General features: G+C 37.8%; 1 protein-coding gene across 1 annotated transcript in view; it reads left to right on the top strand.

The window, feature by feature from the left end:
- The window catches only part of LOC123322552 (N-acetylgalactosamine kinase-like), a 41359-nt gene extending 15849 nt beyond the window's left edge, over positions 1-25510 (top strand). Inside the window, exons 5-8 of the mRNA XM_044910499.1 lie at positions 5264-5421; positions 18471-18726; positions 23306-23447; positions 25205-25510. Coding sequence (XP_044766434.1) covers positions 5264-5421; positions 18471-18726; positions 23306-23447; positions 25205-25478 — 830 coding nt within the window. The 3' untranslated portion in view covers positions 25479-25510. The remainder of the gene's footprint in view (positions 1-5263; positions 5422-18470; positions 18727-23305; positions 23448-25204) is intronic.
- The last annotated feature ends 230 nt before the right edge of the window (positions 25511-25740 follow it).

The raw sequence follows: 25740 nt of genomic DNA, 5'->3' as shown, positions 1-25740 counted from the left end.
AGTACGGCAAAATTTGAATTGACGTTCTTATAGAGTTGAGCAGCTGAGAGAACCTAAAATTTTTTATTATATATTCAGATTAATATGCCCATGATCGAATAAAATATTGTTTAACACTGAGGGACTCGGAACTTGGATCTGGCAGAATGTGCAGAGATGCTAAAAATTCAGAAGAAAACTAGTGAATTTGATTGATTGCAAATAAAAAGTTAAAGAAACGTGGCACGGCGCACTCCTATGAAAAACTAATACGGCGATTCTGCGCCCTTGCTTCACCCAAATGAACCCCTTTTTCATACATTGCATAGTCGAGATATACGCACTGCGCACACTTACCCACTGCGCTCAGTTACCCCGAATGACTCTACTTGTTTCCCACCGACCCTCCGACACAGTTTTACACTTTTCTTCTGAGCCATATCGGAAATAAAAGCTATAAAACGTTTCATTTTCCACCTTCAGACTGCCTAAATTCGCGTTATGCGAAACGACGGCAAATATTGAACGTTTCACAGTTCTCTTTTCGAGGGCAATCGGGAGAAGGCTGAGAAAAAATTCACGAGGCGAGGGAAAATGCCAGACAGTGTAACACCTCAATGATTAATGACTCCATTCGATATCCTCGTTTGTTTTCACCAAAGTCCATTTCCTACGTCGGACCCTTTCGATCGAACATCCATAATAAATATGATTCTTCGGACCTAACAGTTCGTGAGGGGGCTCTAAAAGGATAAGCTGACATATATAGAGAGTTAGGACTATACTCTTCAGGGCCGTACCTACCACAACACCTTTTTGAAACTCTTTATGGAGAAAAAAAATCGTCAGGTGTGCATACTCGAGCGTGTCAGATTAAGATACTGTATATGCCCTACGTGTCGCTGATAATGAATTCATGCTTATCTGACAGTTTTCGCGGTGGGACTGGCAGTACGGAAGAGTTGAAAATGGTAACAAAAAAAATTCTAGCGTGTCAGATTTTTTGGAGGATATGTTAATTGGACCCAAAGAAAGCTAATTTTTCAAGGGACTGACAATTTGGACATGGCAAGGGCACAGCGGTCCTTTGAACATGTAAAAAAAATCGTTACTTGTATATACTCGAGCGTGTCAGATTTTCATACAGATGGTTAATCTCGGTATTGTAGACGTGTTGACCCATTAATCTGACATTAATCAGGGGGTTTTCTTAATCTGACATTTTGAAGATGATAAAAATGTTTTTTTTTCGAATATTTCCCTGTCTGTACCTCAAATCGTTCTTGTATTCATTATAGAAGTTGTAGATAATAAAATTTTACACAACATTTGTCTGAAGCAATTTTACATACTCTCAACCTCTCTCGAGTTAGAAGGCGATAAGGGCGTGGAGCTTAGCCACACATGCGAAAGGGCAAGGTCAATGTAGAATCCCAATCTAATCTACATTCATCCAATTGTCAAAATGACAAGGTATTTCTATTATGACAATTTCGAAATTAGTCACGAAAATTTTAGTGTTGTTTCTGACTGAACCTTAGAATAATGTACTATTTTCCAACGAGTGAATTTTCGCTTCAGCATGTATCGCTAAAAACCTCGCATTAATCGCCATATATCTCAAAAACTTTTGAACGCAGAAAAAATTGCTTAGGACCAATTTTGTAGAAAATGTTATGCTCTACAACTTTTATAATGAATGCGAAAAAGATTTGAAGCCCAGGAGAGGAGATAATTAAAAAAAAACGGATTTTTGTGACCTTTATGGCCAATTTTTATTGTTTCGGCTTGCTAAAACTGTCAGATTATATTTTTTCCATTATTCTTGGATCATTAGCTTCAAAATAAGAAAAAAAGCGACCGCACTCGAGAATGTACACGTGACGTTTTGTTTTGCAATTTTGGCGCCCTCCCACACATTTTCGGCACGCTTAAATTGTCAGTCAAAGAATATATACTTTTCAACATGTAATTAACCACATATATCTCAATCTGACACGCTCGAGTATGTACAATGATCGTTTTTTTTTTACTATTCTGATAGGCGGTCCTAGACAATTCCCCCTATATACAGGTCTAATTTTTGGTAGAGGTACTCTACAGGGTATGTACTCTTATATTAATCTGACACGCTCGAGTAAATCCCGAATGTCCCTCTTCAGATTCCCAACTACAAATATATCCCAAAATATTTTGTCCAATTAAGCAGTAGAAAGATTTCCCACAACAAAAAAGTTTCCTATTATTGTTTATTACAACGAATAACGAAAGAATATGAAACAGCTGAATCAACCTCAGAAAATACCCAGTTTAATCGTTAACTCACATAAAAAATTGACTGAAAAAAGGATACCTGAATAATTCCAATATATCCGAAGCGTAAATGAATCCGGCCCTAACCATCCAGTCTCAGGAGAGACTCCTGAGTCAAGTCCCTTATATTTTTAGCAGGAATTGAATCCGGCGAATCTTTGCCAGCGCCAGGACGGTCCAAAGGAGAAAATAAATTCTCATTTCGATCGAATGAATCCGGCAATGAGGATGAAAACATTCCTAATGCCATAACACAACTTCTCTTCCGCGCCTTATTGTCGTTTTACGAGCCAAATCTGAAGGACCCTCGGTGACGCGAATTGAATTTCACCGGAGAAATTACCTGATTTCCGGGCAGGGAGAATGCCCAGGATTTCCGTCGATATTCAGGATAATCAAGGATATAAGACGTCTTTTGTGGCTTCCATAATCCGTTTCGAGGGTCAATTTTTGTCTTGCTTGGTTCATATCGATTTTTATGGTCGTTTCGTACTCATTAACGATATATTCAATTGACTTAAGTCTTGGATTCGAATACGAAGACTCTGCTTATGACATTACTTGATGGTGAATTCAAAGGAGCTCTTTGTGATTTATTACAGAAGGGACTCAGCACTATCGAATAGTTTGTGTTTGTAAGAGGGGCTCAATGTCAACCCAACCAAGACCACAGTAATACCGTTCATTCAGAAAAGGAAGCTTCCAGCCATGAAATCTATCTCACTAACTGGAAGCCTGGAGTCAATGATCTAGGAACAACGGTTGAACTTGGTAATGTAACCCTAAAGCTAGTCATGATTGGGAGACCAATAATAACTTATAGGACAGTACTCTGGTTCGTTAAAGTCGAATAGACAAGCACTGGAGCTATGAGAACGTGCCCAAAAAGGAAAGGTACAGGCAAGGAGAGAATTGAGAGTCAGAGAGCCTGATCCTCTTTAAACAAGTACCTACATCGCATCGGCTAACCTACCTAGTGATATTATAATTAAAAATGTAAGCATGGAGAAGAACTTCAGCCTTACGCTATGTGGAAGGGAAGAATCTCAAGCAGATGCCATAAAATAGTACAAGTTGCCAAGATGGTGCAGGAACCACGACAGGAGATGGAGATAGAATAAATAGGTCAAGCACCAAGTGTGACCTGAAGTAAGGTTCCTGCTCGAGTGTCTTTCGTCTGAAAGAAAATAAATACTTGCAACACAAAAATGTGTAGGCCTGGTGTAGACCTGGAAATAAGCTAACAAGGTTTACGTTTAAAACCAAACATTAGCTAATTCTTCATGTGGTGCTGATGCCATTACACTTCGTGCGGCGATTTTGGCCTTAGCATTTTCTGCTGCTGAGTACTGTTGCTCTGTTTGGTTCAATAGTACTCACTTCGATCAAATCGATACCCTACTCTATGATTCCATGAGGATTGTTACTGAAACCATCAAATCTACACCTCTTCAGTCTCTTCAGTCACAGGAGGGCGCACAGTAGCAAGTAGCCCTAGGAAATTAAGGTTTGACAGCACCCATTTTTTTGTCAATCTTTTTGTAGGTTTATTCTCGGAAACGGGATACAGCAATGAATGAATGAAGAGGATGAAATAGTCTTACCGCTGGCTCTCTGAAGGATGGTACGTTGGCTTGTTCATTTCCGATGGTAGCAGTGGTTGATATTCGTATCAGCTGGTAGCATTTTCAGATCTCAGAGAAAAAGTATAATTCCAACTGAGACGTTCTAGCTTTCACGAAATCTGAGAACACGTTTCCAGGAAAATTATGATATGTGCCCAGTAGGACATAATTTGACGTCGATCGTTGCCGAGTTCAACCCGATGTTTTTTTTATAAGTCAGCGTCAGCGGGATGTCTAGTGTTGCCAACCCGGTCCAGATTAACTGGGATGTCGGTTGCTAGGTGGCTAAGCATATTGCCTAGGTGACTGTCTCCGATCTGTTGAACAGAGTTATTAGTTATTTCGGAGAAAAACTGGGATAGATCTATAAGCGTGTCTCTAATTGAACTGGTAGCCAATAAAATCTCTTTATGAAGAGGATATGATTATATTATTATATACCCAGTGGCTCGTGAATATAGATATAGAATATGGGCGCGTAGATTTTTCATGCAATCCTGAACCACCTTGAATTTTTCCACATACATATGACAGATTCTTGGTCGCTTAAATTTCTAAAATCCATTTTCATGGAGTGCTCTATTCCTTAAAGACGTCTGACCACAAAACAATAAATTATTCATAAAACATGATTCACAGGTGGAGCAACCCAACGTTTATTTTGGGACAATCATACCTATGTACATGCAGATAACAAAAATGTTAAAATTATGATTTAAAAACTACATACAGGGTGTTTTTCATGGGTTTGAAGTTAAATAAAGCCTTACTGAGCCCGATCCTGATTTTTGTCCGATTGAAATGCTCTGTTTCATTGAAACTAACAACCTTAAGCTAACTCGAAATTTTTAGCAGATTCTATCAAGAATTTCAGGAGTTATAGCCAAACGAAAATTTGGGAAATTTCAGAAAACCTCCTTGATTGTTAGATGAGTGATGTTCAGGTTATTGAGGTGTCACATCATAGCAACCTACCCTTTTTATAACACTTTGAATTTTATCAATAGCAGTTTCATATTCTGAAGATGGTTTTATTTGTCGAAACATGAATGATGTATGATGAATGATGTAAATAAATAAAAAGCCGTTCAACCGAAGTTTCTAAGACATTTAATATTATAGTTTTAAATATAAGCCAGGTACGGCAGATTCAAAACTGCCGTATCTACGTACCTAGTACCTCCATTGCACCAACGAGACAGAGAGAGTTAAGCGAGATATAATGAAATCATTTGCTAGATTCGAGTAGGCTCTAACATTCTGCCAAGTTATCTGAAAAATTCTATTTGTCCTTGGTGTTGACATTTTCGTGCCACTGAGTAATTAGGCACCTTCATTCTTTACAGGTTATGCCAAGCACATAGAATTCGATCCGTTAAGATGTGTCGACGTCCAACTTCCCAAGAACGCAGTGTTCGTAGTCGCTCACAGTATGGTGGAGAAAAATAAGGCAGCTTCCAACGTTTTCAACACCAGGGTCGAGGAATGCCGTTTGGCAGCCAAGGTACGTGATTTTCTAGCTATTTAACCCTACTTCTTACATTCAAAGCGGACGATAGAATAATGAAGAATGATCGCACCTTAACAGACAGCCAATGAATACAATAATCAGAATTGAATCAGATGCATACCACCCACATACTGGATGGCACTCGAGTACTACTCGATAATACTCAGAAACGACCAGTATTTAATTAGGGTCCATCAAATCCAAACGTTTTTCCATCGGAGAACGAGCTGTGTTGCTCTGACGAGGTCAAATGAGACCGAAACCATGGTCAGCAGGTCAGCATCTGCTCTTGTTCGGTGTCTCCATTTCTTCACATCTCTATTTAGTTGTCCTGACGATGGCAAATTTACTGGTTCATTTCGGATCGTCTATATTCATATCGACGGCTGGTATGCATCTGAACGACAGAATGTTCGCTCAACTTTGGAAGAACCAAATCGACAAGTATCGTTGAATTCATGAATCCATATTATAGAAAAGGAATAATTGGATAATTTGATAAATTTCAAATGATGCGAATTATTAATTACATTAGACCTTTTCAAAATGAATCAAGGTACTCTACAATTTTTTTTCAATAGTAGGACTAGTGGGTACCTAATTAAATATATATTCCTTCGAATGTAAGCAATACATTTTTGGTTATCAAGCAATATAGCATATGTATGAGTCTTAGCAAAGGTTAGTGTAACGGGGTACCATACAATTTGGAGTATGATACGAGAGCTTAGGGAAAAACCTCAGTAAAAAAACCCTGTCTCCCCGTGAGTAGTGTAGTGATGACAAATTTGTTTACAGAATAAGCTTTTGATACTGAAGGGCATCTTTTCCATTGATATAAAAATGTCTTTATCGTCTTTCCATTTCGAAATAATATCTGAAACAAAGAAACAGAGCAGAAAACGAGAAAAAAGTGAATAATGAAGCTTTCATCAAAACTTATTCAAAGACTTGATGATGAACGAAGAAAAAGAAATAATTATAGGTACATAACTTGTCCTTCAATTGCACTGGGAGGAATATCATCTCTGCGTCAAAAAACCTTCTGCTGATCTTGGTGGAGGATCACCCTCGTCGTTAGAAATGCCTTCAATACTCAAATTAATAATAGCCAAATCTTGTTTTTGATTGGGAGGGTCTTTCGACCAGGTCCATTCTTCCAAGTGATGATTCTTCTGTTCTTCAGTTGTTCAAGGAACGCTACAGGACCCTTATGTTGGGAAATCATCTCCCATAGATATACCAGTAGAAAATTGAAAAAAAGAGAAAGAGAAACTTCTGATCTAATAATAATATAAATAAGGAATGTGTCTTGTGAAACTAATATTAGGGGTGGCTATTGCCTTCTCTCTCTCATAGAACGTCTGCCTCATTTAATTTCTGGTATCTAGAAGAAAATTGCTTCCAGGTGCCATTTTTAGGGTCTGGCAAGCAAGGGCTGATCGAAAAATATGAAATTTAAAGACCTACATTATTTTTTGGCAAGGAATCACTCTTCAAATTTTTTGCAAACTTCTCATTTGCACCCTGTCAATCTGGTCTCAATTCTTGCTCAAGATTTTTCTGAGAAAATAGTCTGCTTGCAGGGTCATACTTGCCTTTCATCTCTGAAGATAAAAGGAGATGCAGATTTAAGGAAAATTGTTCGAAAATGTATGTTGAAGCCACGACGCCCTGTATATCTCCCGTATTTCCGCCCCACTTGATTCAATTCCTGATGCCAGCAGGAAGAGAATAAGGAAGGGAGCGAAGGGAGCAATGCCCTAAGGATGTGCCATTTGTTACAGGTCTTATGCCGCGACTGGTCAATAAATTCGGCACTATTTACTCTCCTCAGTATTTGGGTTCACCAATCGTGGAATGTAGAAAAGTCGAGAAAAGTTCCATTGTTCGGAAGGGCTCATTCTTAACCTCGATGTTATATATGTTGGCGCTTTTGTCCAATTTGGACGTACTGGTGATTTACGATGCTCGTTCCTTTTGTCCCACCCGCATGCTAGATCAGAAAGTGATTCTTCTCCTGGGTCGGCGTTGTCGAAATTTGTCTGAAGTTTATTTGGGGAAGGAGGGGTGAAACTGGGTGAGATCGAGCGATCTGTTTAGAATTTTTCTCGTGGAATAGTTAGAGATATTTCACGTTTCACATACATGTTGTGGATGAAACTCTCAGATTTGTTACTAGAAGAGTTGCTCTTTCAGAACATGTATCACGTTTAGATCTACGATAATTTTCCTGGAAGATAAATTACTCTAAAGATGACCTTCGAAAAATTTCCAAAAAGTTGGGTTCAGTTAAAACTTCCTCAAGACCGAACGGTTGTGCCGAGATGGATAAAATTCTCAGATTTATTACTAGAAGAGTTGCTCTTTCAGAATATGTATCTTGTTTAGATCTACTATAATTTTCCTGGAAGATAAATTACTCTAAAGATGACAGCGTTGCTAAGGCTAACCCTAGCACAAAAACTCAAAGTCAAAATTCTCAATTTTTTGGTGTCACTCAAAAATTCGTCAAGACGAAGTCGATGAAATTTCTAGATATATTACTAGAGGAGTTTCTCATTTAGAATATGTATCACCTTAAACTCTGGGATGATTTTTGTTGAAGATAAACTTCTATGGTGTGTTGTATGGTATGTTATTTTTCGCCACTCAGCAAAGGTTCGGCAGTTCGTAGTGAATAATGTAACATACCGTGAAAATGGACTTGAATTTCTAACGGAACAAAGAAGACTAGAAAGATAGATAGGACAAGCAAAATTGAAGAAACTACTCGAACATCATGATAAACATCTACACTCTGCTTATTCTGAGGGTTTTGAAAGACAGTGGCTTTTCGTAATCCTTTGCTTTTATGAAGTCGTCATATTAAAAATGAAAACGGAGCCATTAATTTTGGCTTGTCAAGATGGAGTAATAAACACTAGATAGTATAAGAAGCATATAACGTAAGGTCCATGCTCCATCAGGGTATATGTATAGAGAGCCACAATTCTCTACTTCCATCTCAGAGAAGTCCATGTTACAGGCAGAGAACCAGTGCTGCCATATAGAAGATGTTGTTGAGAACGACAAATTTCGCATATATTGCAGTTATGCTTTTCCAAAAACTTGACAGATCCTCCCATTGAAGCCAGATATATTTGTAATAGACAAAGATCTCGAAGATTTGTTTGTCGTCGAACAGAAAAGGAAAAAAATTACAAACATTTAATTTTCGAACTGGGTACTCTATACCCAGGGCATAAATTCTGGATGGTTGTTTGAGGAATGAAATTTAACATTGTTACATAATGGGGAATTCTCCTCAATTTGGGTTATCACTGCATATGCAAGTTTAAACTGAATAATTATGAGTTTCATTCATGATTTTTTCAAATTCTCCGCGGAAACTATTCAAAATCATCCTTCAAATATGGGGTTTTAAAATTTAAATCGCTTTGTGCGGAGTTCACGATTTGGCAACAGCGCATACAAGACAATGAAAAGAACAATGTCCGATCAGCTTGTTTATAAAATAACAGCTGTTGATCTACAGGCGCGTACTTACTGGCGAGCTTCAACTGCAACCGGCCATAAAAATCCCATAAAATTTTACGACCTTCCTCGTTCGTCGCAGACTTCATACACAGCCATCTTTGTCTATCTCATCAAGATAATGCATTTGTTGTCCTTTATTATCAAGGCATATTTCAGTCGATGTTGTCAGCTTGTGCAATTGTCACAAAACGCTTTAAACTTTAAATACCCATTTTTATTTTTCATTCGTAAGTGCTTAAAATAATTTTTTTGGGAAACGGTTAAAATGGTTGTTTCAAAATGTGACGTTTCAAAGATATTCCATAAAAAATACATCATTTTCGTCAGAAGGAGTATTCCCTATTGAAGATTATTATTGTATATCTCTGACTAAGGTATTAGGGTGCAAATACCTACAGAAAACAGTGTTTCTCGGGTCAGGTATACAAAAATCGATTTCATCATTTATCATTTTCAATCTTTGCCTACACCCCAAAAATCACCTGGGTATCTAATGAAATCAATTCGTTAAACTGGTGGCTTGTATTGGTTGCCCTTGTCCAGCTTATGCCGGATAGTGAATCCATTTAACTTCAGACTGACCGCTTGCACAATCAAAAACAAGGGAAACCTGATTGGAACATCCGTTACCGCTTCCATGGTCAGGTATTTGGAGTAATAGTTCCGCAGACAAGGGTATTAGTTTCCTCCCATCCTCCATTTGTCTTCGGAATTAACCGCTCTACCCGCAATTTCATTAGTCAATGTCTGGTTATTTCCTCCTCTTTAGTTTTAAATCTTGTTATCCGGGTAGTTTTTGCCTTGCGATTCGAGGAATCGTTGAAGTTATTGTCGGTAGGAAAAAATATGGATCGTTATTTAGATCCTTTTGATGTATGTAACTCCAATAGGCTATTTATTCAGTCTCTTATAACTAGAAAACACTCCTTCTCTAAATGGATAAAAAGGGTGCACTTAACACCTCGATTTTCAGACTTACGAGGATATATTGAAAATTCTTAGCCTACTTCAGAACCAAACAAAATTTCAATGTCAAATTATTTTATTACTCAACGTATGCAACGTCTCTAGACCTTTCAAAAAAAATGTTTTTTCTTGCTCTGCAAAACAGACCTCCACAGCTTTTATTACCTCCTCCTTGAAAGAAAATTTACGACCTTTTAAACATTTTTTCAGTTGAGGAAAGAGATGATAGTCGGATGGAGCCAAATCTGGTGAATAAGGGGAGTGTTCTAGTAATTCAAACCTTTAATCAGGAATTTTTTGCATGGCAACATGAGATTTGTGTGCAGGAGCGTTGACCTGCAAAAACAAAACACCTTTGGATAGTTTTCCGAGTCTCTTCTCTTAAATTTTTTTCCGTAGAGTGCTCAGTAATGTCGAATAGTAATCTCCGGTTATTGTTCTACCCTTATCCAAAAAATCAATCATGATTACTCCATGGCAATCCCAAAAACCTGAAGCAAGAACTTTTCCAGCAGATTTTTGGACACGAAGCTTCTTAGGTCTTGGATAACCAGAGTGTCGCCATTCCATCGATTGCTGCTTTGTTTCTGGATCGTAGAAATGTACCCAAGACTCATTCATAGTAACAATTCGGTTTAGGAAGTCTACATCGTTTTCAAATCGAGCACAGATCGAACGTGATGCTTCTACCCTTGCACGCTTTTGGTCAACATTCAAACATTTGGGGATCCATTTTGCAGCAATTTTTCTCATATACAAATTGACGTGAATTATATGATGATCGCGTTCGTATGAAATATTCAGTGCTTCAGATATCCGTTTTAGCCCAATTATGATAATATCATATCATGAACTGCATCGATATTTTCGGGGACTGACACAGAAACTGGCCTTCCTGATCGGTCATCATCTTCAATGGAAAATTTACCTCTTTTGAAGCTTGCAGTCCAATTTTTCACAGTCACATACGAAGGACATTGATCACCAAGGGTATTAAGCAATCTTCGTTAATCTGCTTACCTCTTAACCCTTTTAAATACAGGTACTTGATGATGGCTCGATACTCTAATTTTTCGATTTTCACAATTTCGGTGGACATCTTCTTTCTTTTAATTTATTGCGTAACTCCGGTCTACTTTTTTGACCTCAAACTTCACACTGACACTTCTAATGCGTTATTGTTCGTTGCTATGGTAACGCAATATTTTTTTAGCATGGAAATGGTCTAGGCTAACTAGATATCAATACATCCTCGTAACCTAAGGTCTTGGCTAGTTTTCAAGCCTCAGCTTGCGTCGGTAGTGGAACACCAACCTAAGATTCAAATTTAGTGCCTACTGAAATAAATAACTATCGGGGAACAAGTTAAGATCATAAAACAAGTTTCTTATTTCAGATTGTAGAGTTTGAGAGTTTTGAAAAAAGGTATTTATGCATAAATTCCCAGAATTCTATTGGAACCTCATTTCATCATTTGGGTCGTTATTTAGCAAAAACATTACGCTCCTAGTCCTGATGGTACCTACTCGTTCCACATACACTTTCAACCTTTTTGTGTTTCATCATTCGATGAATACGCTATTGAAATAATGGGATCAATCAGGAATATTTGCCTCTCGAATTTGGGGCATAATCGGGATCCCATCATGATACATCATATTGAAGCATTCCATTCCATTTTGCAATGGAAAAACGAAAAACAAATATGCCCCTATACTAGCAAAATTGCACCGGTCGAAATCCCGACCCATCACTGGATGAAATTACAGTAAAACATGGACTGCATAACGAATAATAAAACTTTGCGGAAAAACCGAGATTTATTAGTGGGGAATGATGCACTGGCGATCGTCTGTTATTACGTCGCAGATAATAAAAATTCAAATCGAATAGTCAATGCGGAATTGGTTATTTGTGGTGTGGAATTGATGAGACCAATAAAATCGGATAATAAAGTTCTGAGAGCGGTGTAACGACCTCCCCTGGCAAAACTATAAACTTTGTATGTTCGCTGAGCATTCGAATGAAAACGTGAAGTATGAGATTGAGACGTACAGGGAGCATGAATAAACAAATAAGTTCTTATCAACATTAGATAAAAATTGGCCTTTGACATGGTCAGAGAAAGTATTTTCAGGGTCGGTCCACCTCCTGTGGATGTTAGGATAGGTTGACCACAACTGACACAGTAAATAAATTATCTGCAATAAAAACCCCAATTACAAAACTGTAATTGATACCTTTTATCATTTTTTATCAACTTTCCCAAGGGAAAATTATGTTTCCGATGATACATAACACTTCAAAAGCATCTATCACCTAAAAGATGGTTAGCCCAAGAGGGAAATTTGAGATTTGAGAGCGTGTCAGGTGTCAGATAAATATTGTAAGGAATTATGTGGAATTTCTATACCAAAAATTACCCTCTTACATGTTGGAATCTAATATGTTGAACATCTATCAAAATTTAAAAAAAAACCGAAATTGTATTATCAAAGATGCTCAAAAGAGTCGGAAAGATATATTTAACAATTATACATGTTATATATTCTTTTGAATGTAAGCAATACATTTTTGGTTATCAAACAATATAGCATATCATATGTATGAGTTTAAGCAAAGGTTAGTGAAACGGGGTACCATACAATTTGGAGTATGATGCAAGAACTTACAGAAAAACCTCAGTAAAAAAACCCTGTCTCCCCGTGAGTAGGTACTGTAGTGATGACAAATTTATTTACAGAATAAGCTTTCAATACTGAAGGGCTTCTTTTCCATTGATATAAAAATTTCTTTATCCTCTTTCCATTTCGAAATAATATCTGAAACAAGGAAACAGAGCAGAAAACGAGGAAAAAAGTGAATAATAAAGTTTTCATCAAAACTTATTCGAAGACTTGATGATGAATGAAGAAAAAAATAAATAATTTTAGGTACATAACTTGTCCTTCAATTGCACTGGGAGCAATATCATCTCTGCGTCAAAAAACTTCTGCTGATCTTGGTGGTGGATCACCCTAGTCGTTAAAAATGCCTTCAGTAGTAAATTAGTAATAGCCAAATCTTGTTTCTGACTGGGAGGGTCTTTCGACCAGGTCCGGTCTTCCAAGTGATGATTCTTCTGTTCTTCAGTTGTTCGAGGAACGCTACAGGACCCTTATATTGGGGAATCATCTCCCATAGATATACTAAAGCGAAATGAAGATGAGCCTTTTTTCAAATTTTTCATTTTTTTATAGAAATCAGAAAACTGACAGATTAAATGGAGCAGAAATTATAGAGGTTGAGTCTTTGGCTCGTAAAAATATTTCAACATTAGATTTTTGAGGTCAAAGAAACACTTTTTCCAATTCAGCTCTGAAAAAAATTATGGACATTTTAAATTTTCATAATGAAGTATGCCACCCCTGGAGTAACAAAATTCCCTTCAAAGTAACAAGCTAAATCTATGACACTACACACCACTACTGTGGATCTTTTAAACAGAGTTTCATTCAGCCAAAGTACCCAATTTTCCGAATTTCACAGATATTTTTTGTTTTCGAACAATATTTACTCGAAAACGATGCATTACAATCGAGAAAATATGAAGAATACTTTTATTTTACAAAACGTTCAAATATTCATTAGATAGAGTTCAATTCTTTGAATTTTTGGAATTTTTATGGTACGTAATGGTCATCATGAGAAAACTGGAAGACGTGGGTCATATCTTGAGTTCGGAAAAGAGTAATCGAATAAATATAAAACTATGGTCCCAAATTCATTTCATTCGATGGAATCGTTTGTGAGATAAGTAAAAGTAACATTTTTTTATGGGTTTTCAACAGCCTGTATCTTCTGAACCAAGCAGAATCGGAAAAAATGGTATAGGAAAAAAGTGTTTCTTTCGACCTCAAGAATTTACTGTTGAAATATTTGTACGAGTCGAAGATTCACCCTGTATAGGAGAGAGAGGGTAATGAAAAAAAAGGTGGTGCTCCCTATAATGTGAGCATGATGTCCTCCTACAAGGTAAATTTTTGTTCGAAGATAATACGAGTCACATAACATATTTGTTGATAAATAATTTTTTTCTCAAAAACCCTTAAATTCGGCAAAAATTACAAGAGGTCTTATTTGTTCAGAATAAATCAAGCTATCGAAGATTGATTTTTCAATGGTATAATATGAATAAGGAAAAAGTTTTTCGCAAAACAAATTTTAGGACTGGCTCTTTCTACCTCTTACAATTACATATAGGGAAGCCCAACCAAAATTTATTTCGATTGCTTTTTCTCTCCCAACCTTTAATTTCGTTTCTGAAGGTTTCCTTGTTTTTGAGAAAGAAACTAAGAATTGTTCTTTAAGTGGCATCTTAAGGAGGCTCTATCTGAGTATGGGCTGCCCAAAAAAAATTATATGAAAGAGCCTACCCTTAAATTTTTTCGCAACTGTTAATTCACACCCTGTGTACCTCTCATATCAAGTGACAACATCGAAGATAGGTATCCGCCAGTCTATACCACTCATCCGCAATCTCTTTGCTATAGCGCGACCAACGACGAGCCCCAAAATCGCTTTCAGAGGATGGAAGAACCTTAAACAGCCACTTAGGACCCGCGAGGACCCTAAAGTAATCGTTCGAAATTTCGTGGTGCGGATTTAATGCGGGCCGTAAAAAACGCCCGCCTTGGAAATGGAGTATTTTGCATTTTGATAATACCTACCGCTTTACATAAATATTGTCGTCGTTCGGTTTGATGTCCTATAAATTTTATCGTGACGGCCAGATGTGGATGCGGTTTAGGACTTCGTTCGTTAGCTACCTTACTGCACCTGATCGGAAAAATTGTTTTTTCGTCGGTGGATTTGCGTCCATCTCCGCTGAAATGATTTCGGTTGTTTCGGAATCTTAGAATGCCTGCTGGTTAATGACAGGAAAGTCAATTTGACTTGCCGTCCCGTGCCGACACAGTGTGCACAAGGCTTTAGCCGAAAATCAGTTGTCTTCATATTTGTAATATGGAATTTTTGATAGTCGACAGTACAGGGTGTCCCAAATTCGATGGTGAATGACAGCATCTCGGGAATTATACGACTAAGAGAAAAAATGATTAAGATATAAGAAATACTTAGATATAATGAAAAATGATAGTAGAAAACCCAGAATCGAAGACAGAGAGGTCGACCTCGCCGAAAACTACACTGCGCAAAAAAATTAACGCACATTCTGAAAATCTCAATTTTAATGAAAGTTAACGCTACATTGACTTTATAACTTATTTTTTATGTTCTCTCGGGAAGGTTTTGAACGAAACAAGACACATTAAATGGAAGAAAAATTCAGGATTTCACCGAATGTTATGTGAAAGAAGAGAAATGAACAATTTTCAAAATACTGAAATGCTGATGAGTGATTTAATACTTGGTATTTCCACCCCTTGCGTTAATTACAGCTCGGCAACGACGGTTCATACTCAAAATGAGTGATCTTAAAATGTTCTGATCTAATCCTTCCCAGATTTCTCCGAGTTGGATTCCTAAATCATTAAGAGTAGCTGGATGATTTTGTGAACTTCTCAGCCTTTTATTGAGGTTGTCCCAAACCTGCTCAATCGGATTGAGAGCTAGACTTCTTGCTAGCCTTTCCATTCGAGTGACTTCAACCTCTTCAAGGTACTCCTGAACGATGCGCGCACGATGGGGTCTGGCATTATCATCCATAAAAATGAAATTTTCACCAATGTATGGGGCATATGGCACCACATGCTCTTCAAGAATGTTCCTTATATACTTATCAGCATTCAACCATTATCAACGACCACTAGATCTGTGCGAGCAGTCAAAGATTTTCCACCCCATACCATAATCGATCCTCCCCCGAAACCAGTAGTATTCAGGAAATTTCACTGAGCATATCTTTCATGTGGACGTCTGTATACAAGGGAACGTCGATCACAATGGTAGAGGCAGAATCTAGACTCATCTGTGAAGAGAACTCTTTCCCAATCGGCCTCTTCCCAATGGATATGCTCTCTCGCAAAATCCAAACGCGCCCTTCGATGGGCTAGGGTAAAAGCCGGGTCTCTTGCCGCGACACGAGGCCTTAAATCATATTCTCTGAGGCGATTTCTTATTGTCTGAGTGTTAATTTGCATCTCATGAGTTTGCTCATGCTGAATTTGAAGGAGGCGAGCGGTTGCAAACCGTTGTCTCAACGAAGAAACTCTCAAGTAACGTTCTGAATGGCAGTTGTTACCCGTGGTCTACCCTGTCCTGGTCTTCGGACCATACTTGTCTCCCTGAATCGCTGCAACATTCTGGACACACTTGTATGGGTAACCTTTCTGGAATTCTTGTGTATGTCCACCATTCTTCTCGCAAAACTACCGCTTGGGCACATTCCTCTTGGGTCAAATTGCGTGTTTCGCGTTGCATAGCGATCGAGTGTAGAAAATCAAACGAAAGAAAAACTATTGATCACTAGAATTGATCGAGAACAACTGATTTTAGAATGGAGTCAATACATTCAAAATCTGATAATATCATCTTTTTTTATTCCTGCTGGGAAAAAACATCTGTATTGAAGAAAACCGTTGAAAGTGGATAACATATGCATGCATAATTCTGATAAAAATAATTATCATTGAGAACACCTTCAGTTGTAGAATAAATTTGAGATTTCCATAATGTGCGTTAATGTTTTTGTGCAGTGTAAATGTCGGGAAAAAAATTTCCTGATGATTGCCTCGAATAACAATGAACACTTTTCGTTCTCGTCGAAAAAACACGAAAAAGTTCTTCCACAGCCTCCCTTATCATCATGGCGACGAAGGGGAGAAATATCAAAGTGATATTTCACTTCCGGCAAATCACTACTTTATAAATCAGGGAGGCGGCGCTTCTCAACTCCGCCAGTTATCTTTTCGAGATGGCCCGATAAAGCCTTAAAAAAGGAGTTTGGAGACAGAAACAACGGCATAAAACACTTATGGGATGCGTTCGGGACGGTCGACTGCAAACTTCACAGACTCCGAGTCCGGTTTCTTAGACGATAAAATTTTATTGTGTCAGACTGGAACTGAGAATTCGGAATTCGTAGTAGATGGGGTATAACGCACCGGAAACGGCGGGGTCGAATGTCGAGGGATGGTTTTTGCGCACGTTAAGTTCGAATTCCGAAATTGGTCGGGTGGGTTTCGAAGTTTATTGTGTCTTTCATACAAACATCCTGAAGATTTCGACTGGATGCTTTCGAGAATGTTTCCGTGGCTTTTCCTATCATCGCTAATTCTCCTTGATTTTCAATGTATTACAGCACAAAAAAGACTACAACTCTTCTAAAAATTCCGGCTCAACCATTCGGTTTTGAGGAAGTTTTAACTGAACAAAACTTTTTGAGAAATTTTCGAAGGTCATCTTTCGAGTCGTTTATTTTCCAGGGAAATTATCGCAGAGCTAAACGTGATGCATATTCTGAAAGAGCAACTCTTTTGTTAACAAATCTGAGAATTTAATCCATCTCGGCACAACCGTTCAGTCTTGAGGAAGTTTTAACTGCACCCAACTTTTTGGGAATTTTTCGAAGGTACTATTTAGAGTAATTCATCTTCCAGGAAAATTACCGTAAATCTAAACATAATACATATTCTGAAAGAGCAACTCTTCTAGTAACAAATCTAAGAATTTTATCCATCTCGGCACAGCCGTTCGGTCTTGAGGAAGTTTTAACTGAACCCAACTTTTTTGGGAATTTTTCGAAGGTACTATTTAGAGTAATTTATCTTCCAGGAAAATCATCGTAGATCTAAACGTGATACATATTCTGAAAGAGCAACTCTTCTAGTAACAAATCTGAGAATTTCATCCATCTCGGTACAACCAACCGTTCGGTCTCGAGGAAGTTTCAACTGAACCCAACTTTTTGGCAATTTTTCGAAGGTGCTATTTAGAGTTATTTATCCTCCAGGAAAATTATCGTAGATCTAAACGTGATACATAATCTGAAAGAGCAACTCTTCTAGTAACAAACCTGAGAAATTCATCCATCTCGGCACAACCGTTCGGTCTTGAGGAAGTTTTAACTGAAACCAACTTTTTGGGAATTTTTAGAAGGTACCATTTATAGTAATTTATCATCCAGGAAAATTATTGTAGATCTAGACGTGATACATATTCTGAAAGAACAACTCTTCTAGTAACAAATCTGAGAATTTCATCTATCTCGGCACAACCGTTCGGTCTTGAGGAAGTTTTAACTTAACCCAACTTTTTGGAAATTTTTCGAAGGTACTATTTAGAGTAACTTATCTTCCAGGAAAAGTATCGTACATCTAAACGAGATACATATTCTGAAAGAGCAGATTGTTATATTCTAATAACAAATCAAATCGGCGGGGGAAGGTTTTTGCGGACGTTAATTTCTAATTCCGAAATGGGTCGGGTGGGTTTAATACGTCTTTCATACAAACATCCTGAAGATGTTTGTTTGCTGTGTGCTTTCGAGAATGTTTCCTTGGCTATCCCTATCATCGCTAATTATCGTTGATTTTCAGTGTATCGCTGCACAAAAAAGACTATCTTGGCAAAAGGTTAGAACTCTGAGCGACGTACAAAAAATGTTGGAGTGTAATCCTCAAAAAATGGCGTCGTTGGTGGGTGATATATTGTCTGATCAGGGTTATAGCAGAGATCAGATTGCTTCGTTCTTGGGAATATCTTCGAAAGAATTAGAGGAAGTTTACATGTCCCATGGTACGAAGGATGTCGAGGAGTTTTATTTGAAGAACAGGGCACGTCATGTCTATCAAGGTGAGTCCTACGATTGACAGATCGTTCTAACTTCTCTTTTATACAGTTTGAGTCTTAGCTAGCTTAATCTTTTCAAAAGAGTTGCATTCGGTTTCACGTTCAAGTATTCATTAGATAGCGTCCAACTTAGTTTTAAGTGTTGGGATCTTTGAATTTTTGGTATTGGTCTTGATGAGAAAACTGGAAGACGTGAGTGATATCTTGTGTTCGAAAAAGATTCACCAAATAAATGATAAACTATATTCCGAAATTCAGTTCATTGGATGAAACCGTTTGTGAGATGAAATTAAAAATTACTTTTTTCTGCGTTTTTTCAACAGCCTTTTGAACCTAGCAGATTCGAGAAAAATGGTAGAGAAAAAAGTGTTTCTTTTGACCTCAAGAATCTAGTGTTAAAATGTTTGTACGAGTCAAAAATTCACCCTGTACATACTCATATAAACATTCCTAGTTTAATGAATGAAATAAAACAAAAGGAAAACACAGATTTTCTGAAAATACTCAAAATTTACGGTTTCAACAGCCTGTATCTTTTGAACCGAGCCGACTTGCATGTTTTATAATAACGTCATCTCTTCAAGTTGCTTCCTATTGAACGTTCAGTGAGTTTACCATCCCAGAACGATGTTGCCTCTCTGAATAACGCATAAAAATGCTTTCATTTCAGATCACGCAAATTTTCATGTATATATATAGAGTGATTCACCACCATGAACTATTAGACTTTTATCCAGTACTAGTAATCATGATTTGGTGCTGAAAATTTGCATCTACAGATTTTTGGCAATGGATTTGAATCTTATTTCAAATGGCAGGCCCACCATATCTTTGCATCGTTACATAGCCAATTTGATAACAGTTTCAAGAGTAAATCCTTCAAGGCTGAATGGTGAAGGGTAAAGGTGAAACTTCCCCCACTTGAAGATGATATTTTGATTGCGCGAAACACGTGTCGTGGTTTAACAACTGATATTTTAGTGAGAATCATATCATTCTGTTTTTAGTTCTATCTCTGGAAATCACTTACTTACCTCTTGAATCTCCAAAATGTTCTCGTTTTCCTCGTAGTTTATACCGAATGCCTGTCTCTCTCTCTCTCTCTCTTTCAATTGGGCCTATCCCTTCGAATAACAACATAAATCCACCCGCAAAGTTCTGTTTGCTTGGGCTGTTTTTGTTGTCTGAATTACAGGATGCGTTTCCGAGTTGCTAGAAGGATAAACAGGGCGTTTTAATGCGTCCAAACGACGAAACAATAACTGGATTTCCACCGATGACGATGAAACTGTGATCGATGATGTAAATATCGCTGTTTCAGAAAGTGCAGGCCTCCGAGTAAGGATAAGATCTAGAAGTTCCACACGAAAGTTCAATATTTTCAAAATCCAAAATAACGAAAGGAATTTTAGACTAGTGTCTTGAGACTTGAACCTGCCAACTACACCTAACCTCTTATATGTTTAGTCGATAGAGTTACCCACCAAAAAAATTACACGAAAACCAGAAATTACCAGAAAATCAGAGGAAGACTCTTTCGGTAGGAAATGGAGTGTTATTTCAGCGATGCTCACATTTCGAATTTCAAAAGTGACTTCACTTTTATCTTTTCACGTTTCACTCATCGATTTTCCACCCTTGAAACGAGTCAATCGAAAAGAAGCTAGGAAAAGCCCAAAACTGATTTTCCGTTCCATTCCAAGTACACACTTCTAAAGTATATTCCAAGAAAAAGCTGCAACAGCAAATAGGTGGATTTTTCCATAAGAATTCTGAATGTCTCACAACGAAAACTAAACATTTCTGGAGGGGTTGTACCTCATAATTGTTTTCGACTTCAAAAACTCAGCAAGGAGGTGCAGCAAATTCTTTTTGTAGTGATTCATCCTCGGAAGATTCCACCAAGGTTTTTCTGTTCCAGTTTTTTCCTCAGACTCTTTCTTGTGGGTATGCTTTCCTATACCACAGAGGCTTTCCAAGCCAACGAAAAGAAGCACCTTTCCTGGCAGGTGGCTTGCCTATATTACGTTGAGGTATATCATCTGTCAAAATGTTTCGCTATGTCGCATTTCTGTTGAGGAGATGAAAGTTAGAATCCCTTTCCTAATCTCCCTGGTTTTCACCGAAGTGAAGCAGTAGTAACAAAAAAAAAAACATCAGATGCGTAATACATCATTGTTATTACCCTCAAAATTCATAAATACGAGGATGTACTGATATCTAGTTAGCCTAGACCAGTTCCATGCATAAAAAAATAATTGCGTTACCGTAGCAACGAACAATAACTCATTAGAAGTATCGAGTATCGAGCCATCATCTAGTACCTGTATTTTTAATGTCCTTCGTATACGACCGTGAAAAATTGGACTGCAAGCTTCGAAAGAGGTGAAATTTCCATTGAAGATGATGACCGATCGGGAAGGCCAGTTTCTGTGTCAGTCCCCGAAAATATCGATCCAGTTCGTGACATGATTTTATCAGACCGTCGAATTGGGCTAAAACGGATATCTGAAGCACTGAATATTTTATACGAACGCGTTCATCATATAGTTCACGTCAATTTGGACATGAGAAAAATTGCTCTAAATGAATCCCCAAATTTTTGAATGCTGACCAAAAGCGTGCAGGGGTAGAAGCATCGCGTTCGATCTGTGCTCGATTTGAAAACGAAACAGACTTCTTAAACCGAATTGTTACTATGGATGAGACTTGGGTACATTTATAAGATCCAGAAACAAAGCAACAATCGATGGAATGGCGACACTCTGGCTCTCCAAGACCTAAGAAGCTTCGTGTCCAAAAATCTGCTACAAAAGTTCTTGCTTCAGTTTTTTGGGATTGCCATGGAGTAATCATGATTAGTTTTTTGGATGAGAGTAGAACAATAATCGGAGATTACTATACGACATTACTGACCACTCTACGGGAAAAAATTAAAGAGAAAAGACTGCGGAAAGCTATTTAAAGGTGTTGTTTTTACAGGACAACGCCCCTGCACACAAATCTCATGTAGCCATGCAGAAAATTCGTGATTTAGGGTTTGAATTACTTGATCACCCCCCTTATTCACCAGATTTGGCTACATCCGACTATCATCTCTTTCCCCAACTGAAAAAAAGTTTAAAGGGTCTTGAATTTTCTTCCCACGAGGAGGTAATAAAAGCTGTGGAGGTCTGGTTTGCAGAGCAAGAAGAAACCTTTTTTTTTGAAAGGTCTAGGGACGTTGCAGGTTCGCTGTAATAAATGTTTCCAATTGAGACGAGAATACGTTGAGTAATAAAATATTTTGACATTGAAATTTTGTTTGTTTCTATAGTAGGCTAAGAATTTTTCAATATATCCTCGTATCATCATTTCGTTTTGATATTCTCTCGATTCCGTTCTGTATCCCAACCCTGAATAATAAGGGCTCAGTTGATTCAATTTTGAGATTCGCTGTTTCGTTTGTGCGACATGGCCCAGATTAGGAAACAGAACCATTGTAATGAATACAATCGGCCTATTTTGATGGCCACCCATTACATCGCTTGATTAGCACCCTACCAATTGTAGCCAGTAATGATGTAATAAGCTCATTTGACACACAACTCAGTCTAGGACATGTAATAATTCAGTCAATATTGACATTACTATTCCAATTAATTGAGATGATTGTGTCGCAGCATTAGATAAGAATATTTCGCTCACTTCCCCATCCATTCACTTCCACTACTATACAAAGTGTAGATTGTAATCTGAAAATTAGCAGGCAGCGCCGAGGTGGAGAGGCGTTGAACTATAACTATTGACTATTGACTGAAAATCATAAATAACTCAGCTTTTTAGTTCAAACTAGGAAAATTTCAGTGGCGAGGACATAATTTTCTGTCGAGTTCGTTTCCAATAATTAACCAAAGCCTTGAAGTTTGCAATATTGCAGCAAGCTTCGTGTAGCCACACACTTAACCTTCAACAAACCGCGCGGAAACAGACGAAATAAATTCACTCCCAAATGAGAGAATATTGCATTCGGAAAAGTTTATGCGAAGAATATTACATGGGATCTCTGTATTCTACTAGCGGTTTCATCGAAACACCAAAATTACGGCCGAGTATATTCTGCCCTTTGAAGGCCAGGATGTGGCGATATTGTAGAAGTTTATCTCCTTGTCGGTCAGGTTCGGTTTTCATATCCTGGAAGTTTTTGATTGCATGACGCAATTCACACTGTCTGTCCTCCTATTCTTGGTATGGTTAAAGTCTGATAGCTGCCTCACTTTTCGAAAAAGTTCTACATTTTAAAATGTGTAGGATAACCCAAGGTGAGTCTTTGACTCCCACAAATATTTCAACAGTAGGTTCTTAAGGTCAAAAGAAACACTTTCTTCCTTTGCCATTTTTGCCAAATCGGCTCGGTTTAAAAGATACATGCTGTTGAAAAACCGTGAAAAGTTAATAATAACAGAAGATAACACCTTTATGGAGCAGGGTGTTAAAAATGAAATAGAAATGAGTTATCTATACAGCTTCGCCGATGCCTTAAACTTTTAATTTTGTTCACATCATTTTATTCTTTAAGTTTTTATAATTTTTTGATTTTCAGAGGTTGCAAGAGTATACAAATTCAAGAACTGCTGCGAGACTTTACCCGAGAAAGATGGCATTTTAGTGTTGGGAAAGTTACTCACTGAGAGCCACGAGAGTTTGAAAAATTTGTTCGAGTGCAGTGATCCTGCGTTGGATGAGTATGTGGATAACTTAAGTTAGATTAGTGGACTTAAGCCGAATCCGGACTTGCAAAACACATCACGAATACCGTACCTGGATACGGTGTACGAACTCTTTTGTGTCTTTGTCTGGATCCGGCTCTGATATAAACCCCAGTCCGGCCACTCTTCATACACCATTGATTTTTGGCAAAATCTTCGAGATCCTATAAATTGCGTTTGCGGCGGGACGTGTTTTGATGAAAACTTTTTTTTGACCTCAAGAATCTACCGTCAAATTATTTGTACGAGTCAAAGAATCGCCCTGTATAAAGAGTGTATTTGGAGGTGAGGCTTCTTTTCAACAGAGGGTAAAACTGGTCAAAACGAAGCGTTTCACCAAAAATAACCTATACAAAACTTTCAAAAGGATAAAGTTGAAAAAAAAATTGAATATTATTACTGAAATAGATCCTAATACGACTCTAGACCGTTTGTTAGCTGAATTATAGCAAAGCAGTGGGAAAAAACTTATCTCCTGATTCGACCATGTGGTTTCGTTTAGGATATTGGCTCGTTCGATATTTACGTGGTAATGAAAATGGAAACTTAGGATTGCCTAATTGTTCTCATTATTTTTTAGTAACTTACACGATTTTATGAAATGACTCATTTCGATACCGACTGACAGAAGAGACTTAGGACACAAGTGTAAAAAATAGAATAATACTTCAAAATCTCACCAATAAAATTCGTCTAAATCATCATGAATTTTTTCACAATGGGCATTATAATCTTCTTGTTCGAACATTCCAACAATCGTCATAAAAATGGGATGAAACATCATAGTACTTTTTCAACATAACCAACATAAGCACTTTCAAGAAACTGCCTCGATTTTCTACATTTTTTTCTCACCCTAAATTGCACGATACAACAATTATGATTCTCTCAAAAGTGACCTGATGCATCTAATCCGATGAACATGGTACTGAACCATTCATTGTCTAGCCATAGTCCCAGCTTGAGTCACCTTCCACAGTCCCGTGCTTGAAATTCATTGAAATTTTGTCGAACTTCTAGGGGTTATATCTCAGCCATCTTGGATTTTATACAGACAATTTTTGGTTAACAACTTATTTTGATGAGTTCTACCTTCTGTCAAAAAAAAAGCCTCACCTTTGAGAACACCCTGTATTTAACAGTCACTCTGGAAAGCAGGAAAAATTTCATATTTCTTTCTCATGAAATCATCAGAAAATTTGCAGTATGATGAAAGAAATTCTAACTATAGAGTTTACATTCGATATATCAGAATCTTGAAAATGGGTGCACCTAAAAATTCAATAAAATCATGTTCGATTTACTCATAAAAAAGTGTCATAAACATTTTGGATTACGAGATGAAACAAGAGAGTGATTCAGCATTACTGAAAATGACAATTTCTTAATTTTTGTTCCCAACTCAAAATCTAGAAATGACAGGCCGATTCTGTTCCCTGCATGTCATCGCAGAAAGGGATAAACTAGAAGGAACAAGGTTTTGCTTCGGTTCAAATCAAAATGACCCCACTTGGTCCAGAGAAATCTCACTGCATCCTCACCACCAACAAACAAGCAAACATCGCAATCCCACTTTGGCTAAGCAAATCTCGGATGTAATTCCCAATCCCTTTTTCTCCGTCCCCATTTAAGGAATCCGCCCCTCTCAGTTTTCCCGACCCCAAATAATCCTGTTTACCTTTGGAAACACCCCTGTCCGCTCGATTTTCTAACACGATTCTTGTTTATTTCAGACTAGTGGATATCTCAAGGTCCCACACTTTAGGCGCTCGGATGGTCGGGGCAGGTTGGGGAGGGTGCATTGTGGCTCTCACCACTGCAGACAAGGTGGATCAGTACAAGGAAGACCTGAAGAGGAATTACTACTCATCTAAGGGAGTGGGGGATGCGGAATTCGGAAATTTCGTGTTCGTGACCAGGCCAGGATCTGGGGCGCAGATCCATGTGTTGAATCCAGAGAAACTGTTCGGGAAGGACTCCGGTGAAGGAGAGAGCAAAAATGTTTGAACTATTGATTTTGAATAAATATCCGAGGGGAATTTGGAAGTTTTTTTATCTCCTGAACACCCAGCATATTATATTGAAAATACGAAACGCACAGAGATCAAATTTTTTAGTAATGTTTTGGCACTGCTAATGCCCTCATCAATACTACCTATTATTATTATTTGAACCAGGGTCGTTGTGGCTCGATTAGCCTTTCGAGAACTTCGACCATGTAGATCTTTTGTTCTCTACCCTACTCATTCATAGGAAACCCCTTAGGGTC

This window comes from Coccinella septempunctata, chromosome 1 (assembly GCF_907165205.1).
Source record: "Coccinella septempunctata chromosome 1, icCocSept1.1, whole genome shotgun sequence".
Classification (NCBI taxonomy): domain Eukaryota; kingdom Metazoa; phylum Arthropoda; class Insecta; order Coleoptera; family Coccinellidae; genus Coccinella; species Coccinella septempunctata.
This window is presented reverse-complemented; position numbering and strand designations above follow the sequence as displayed.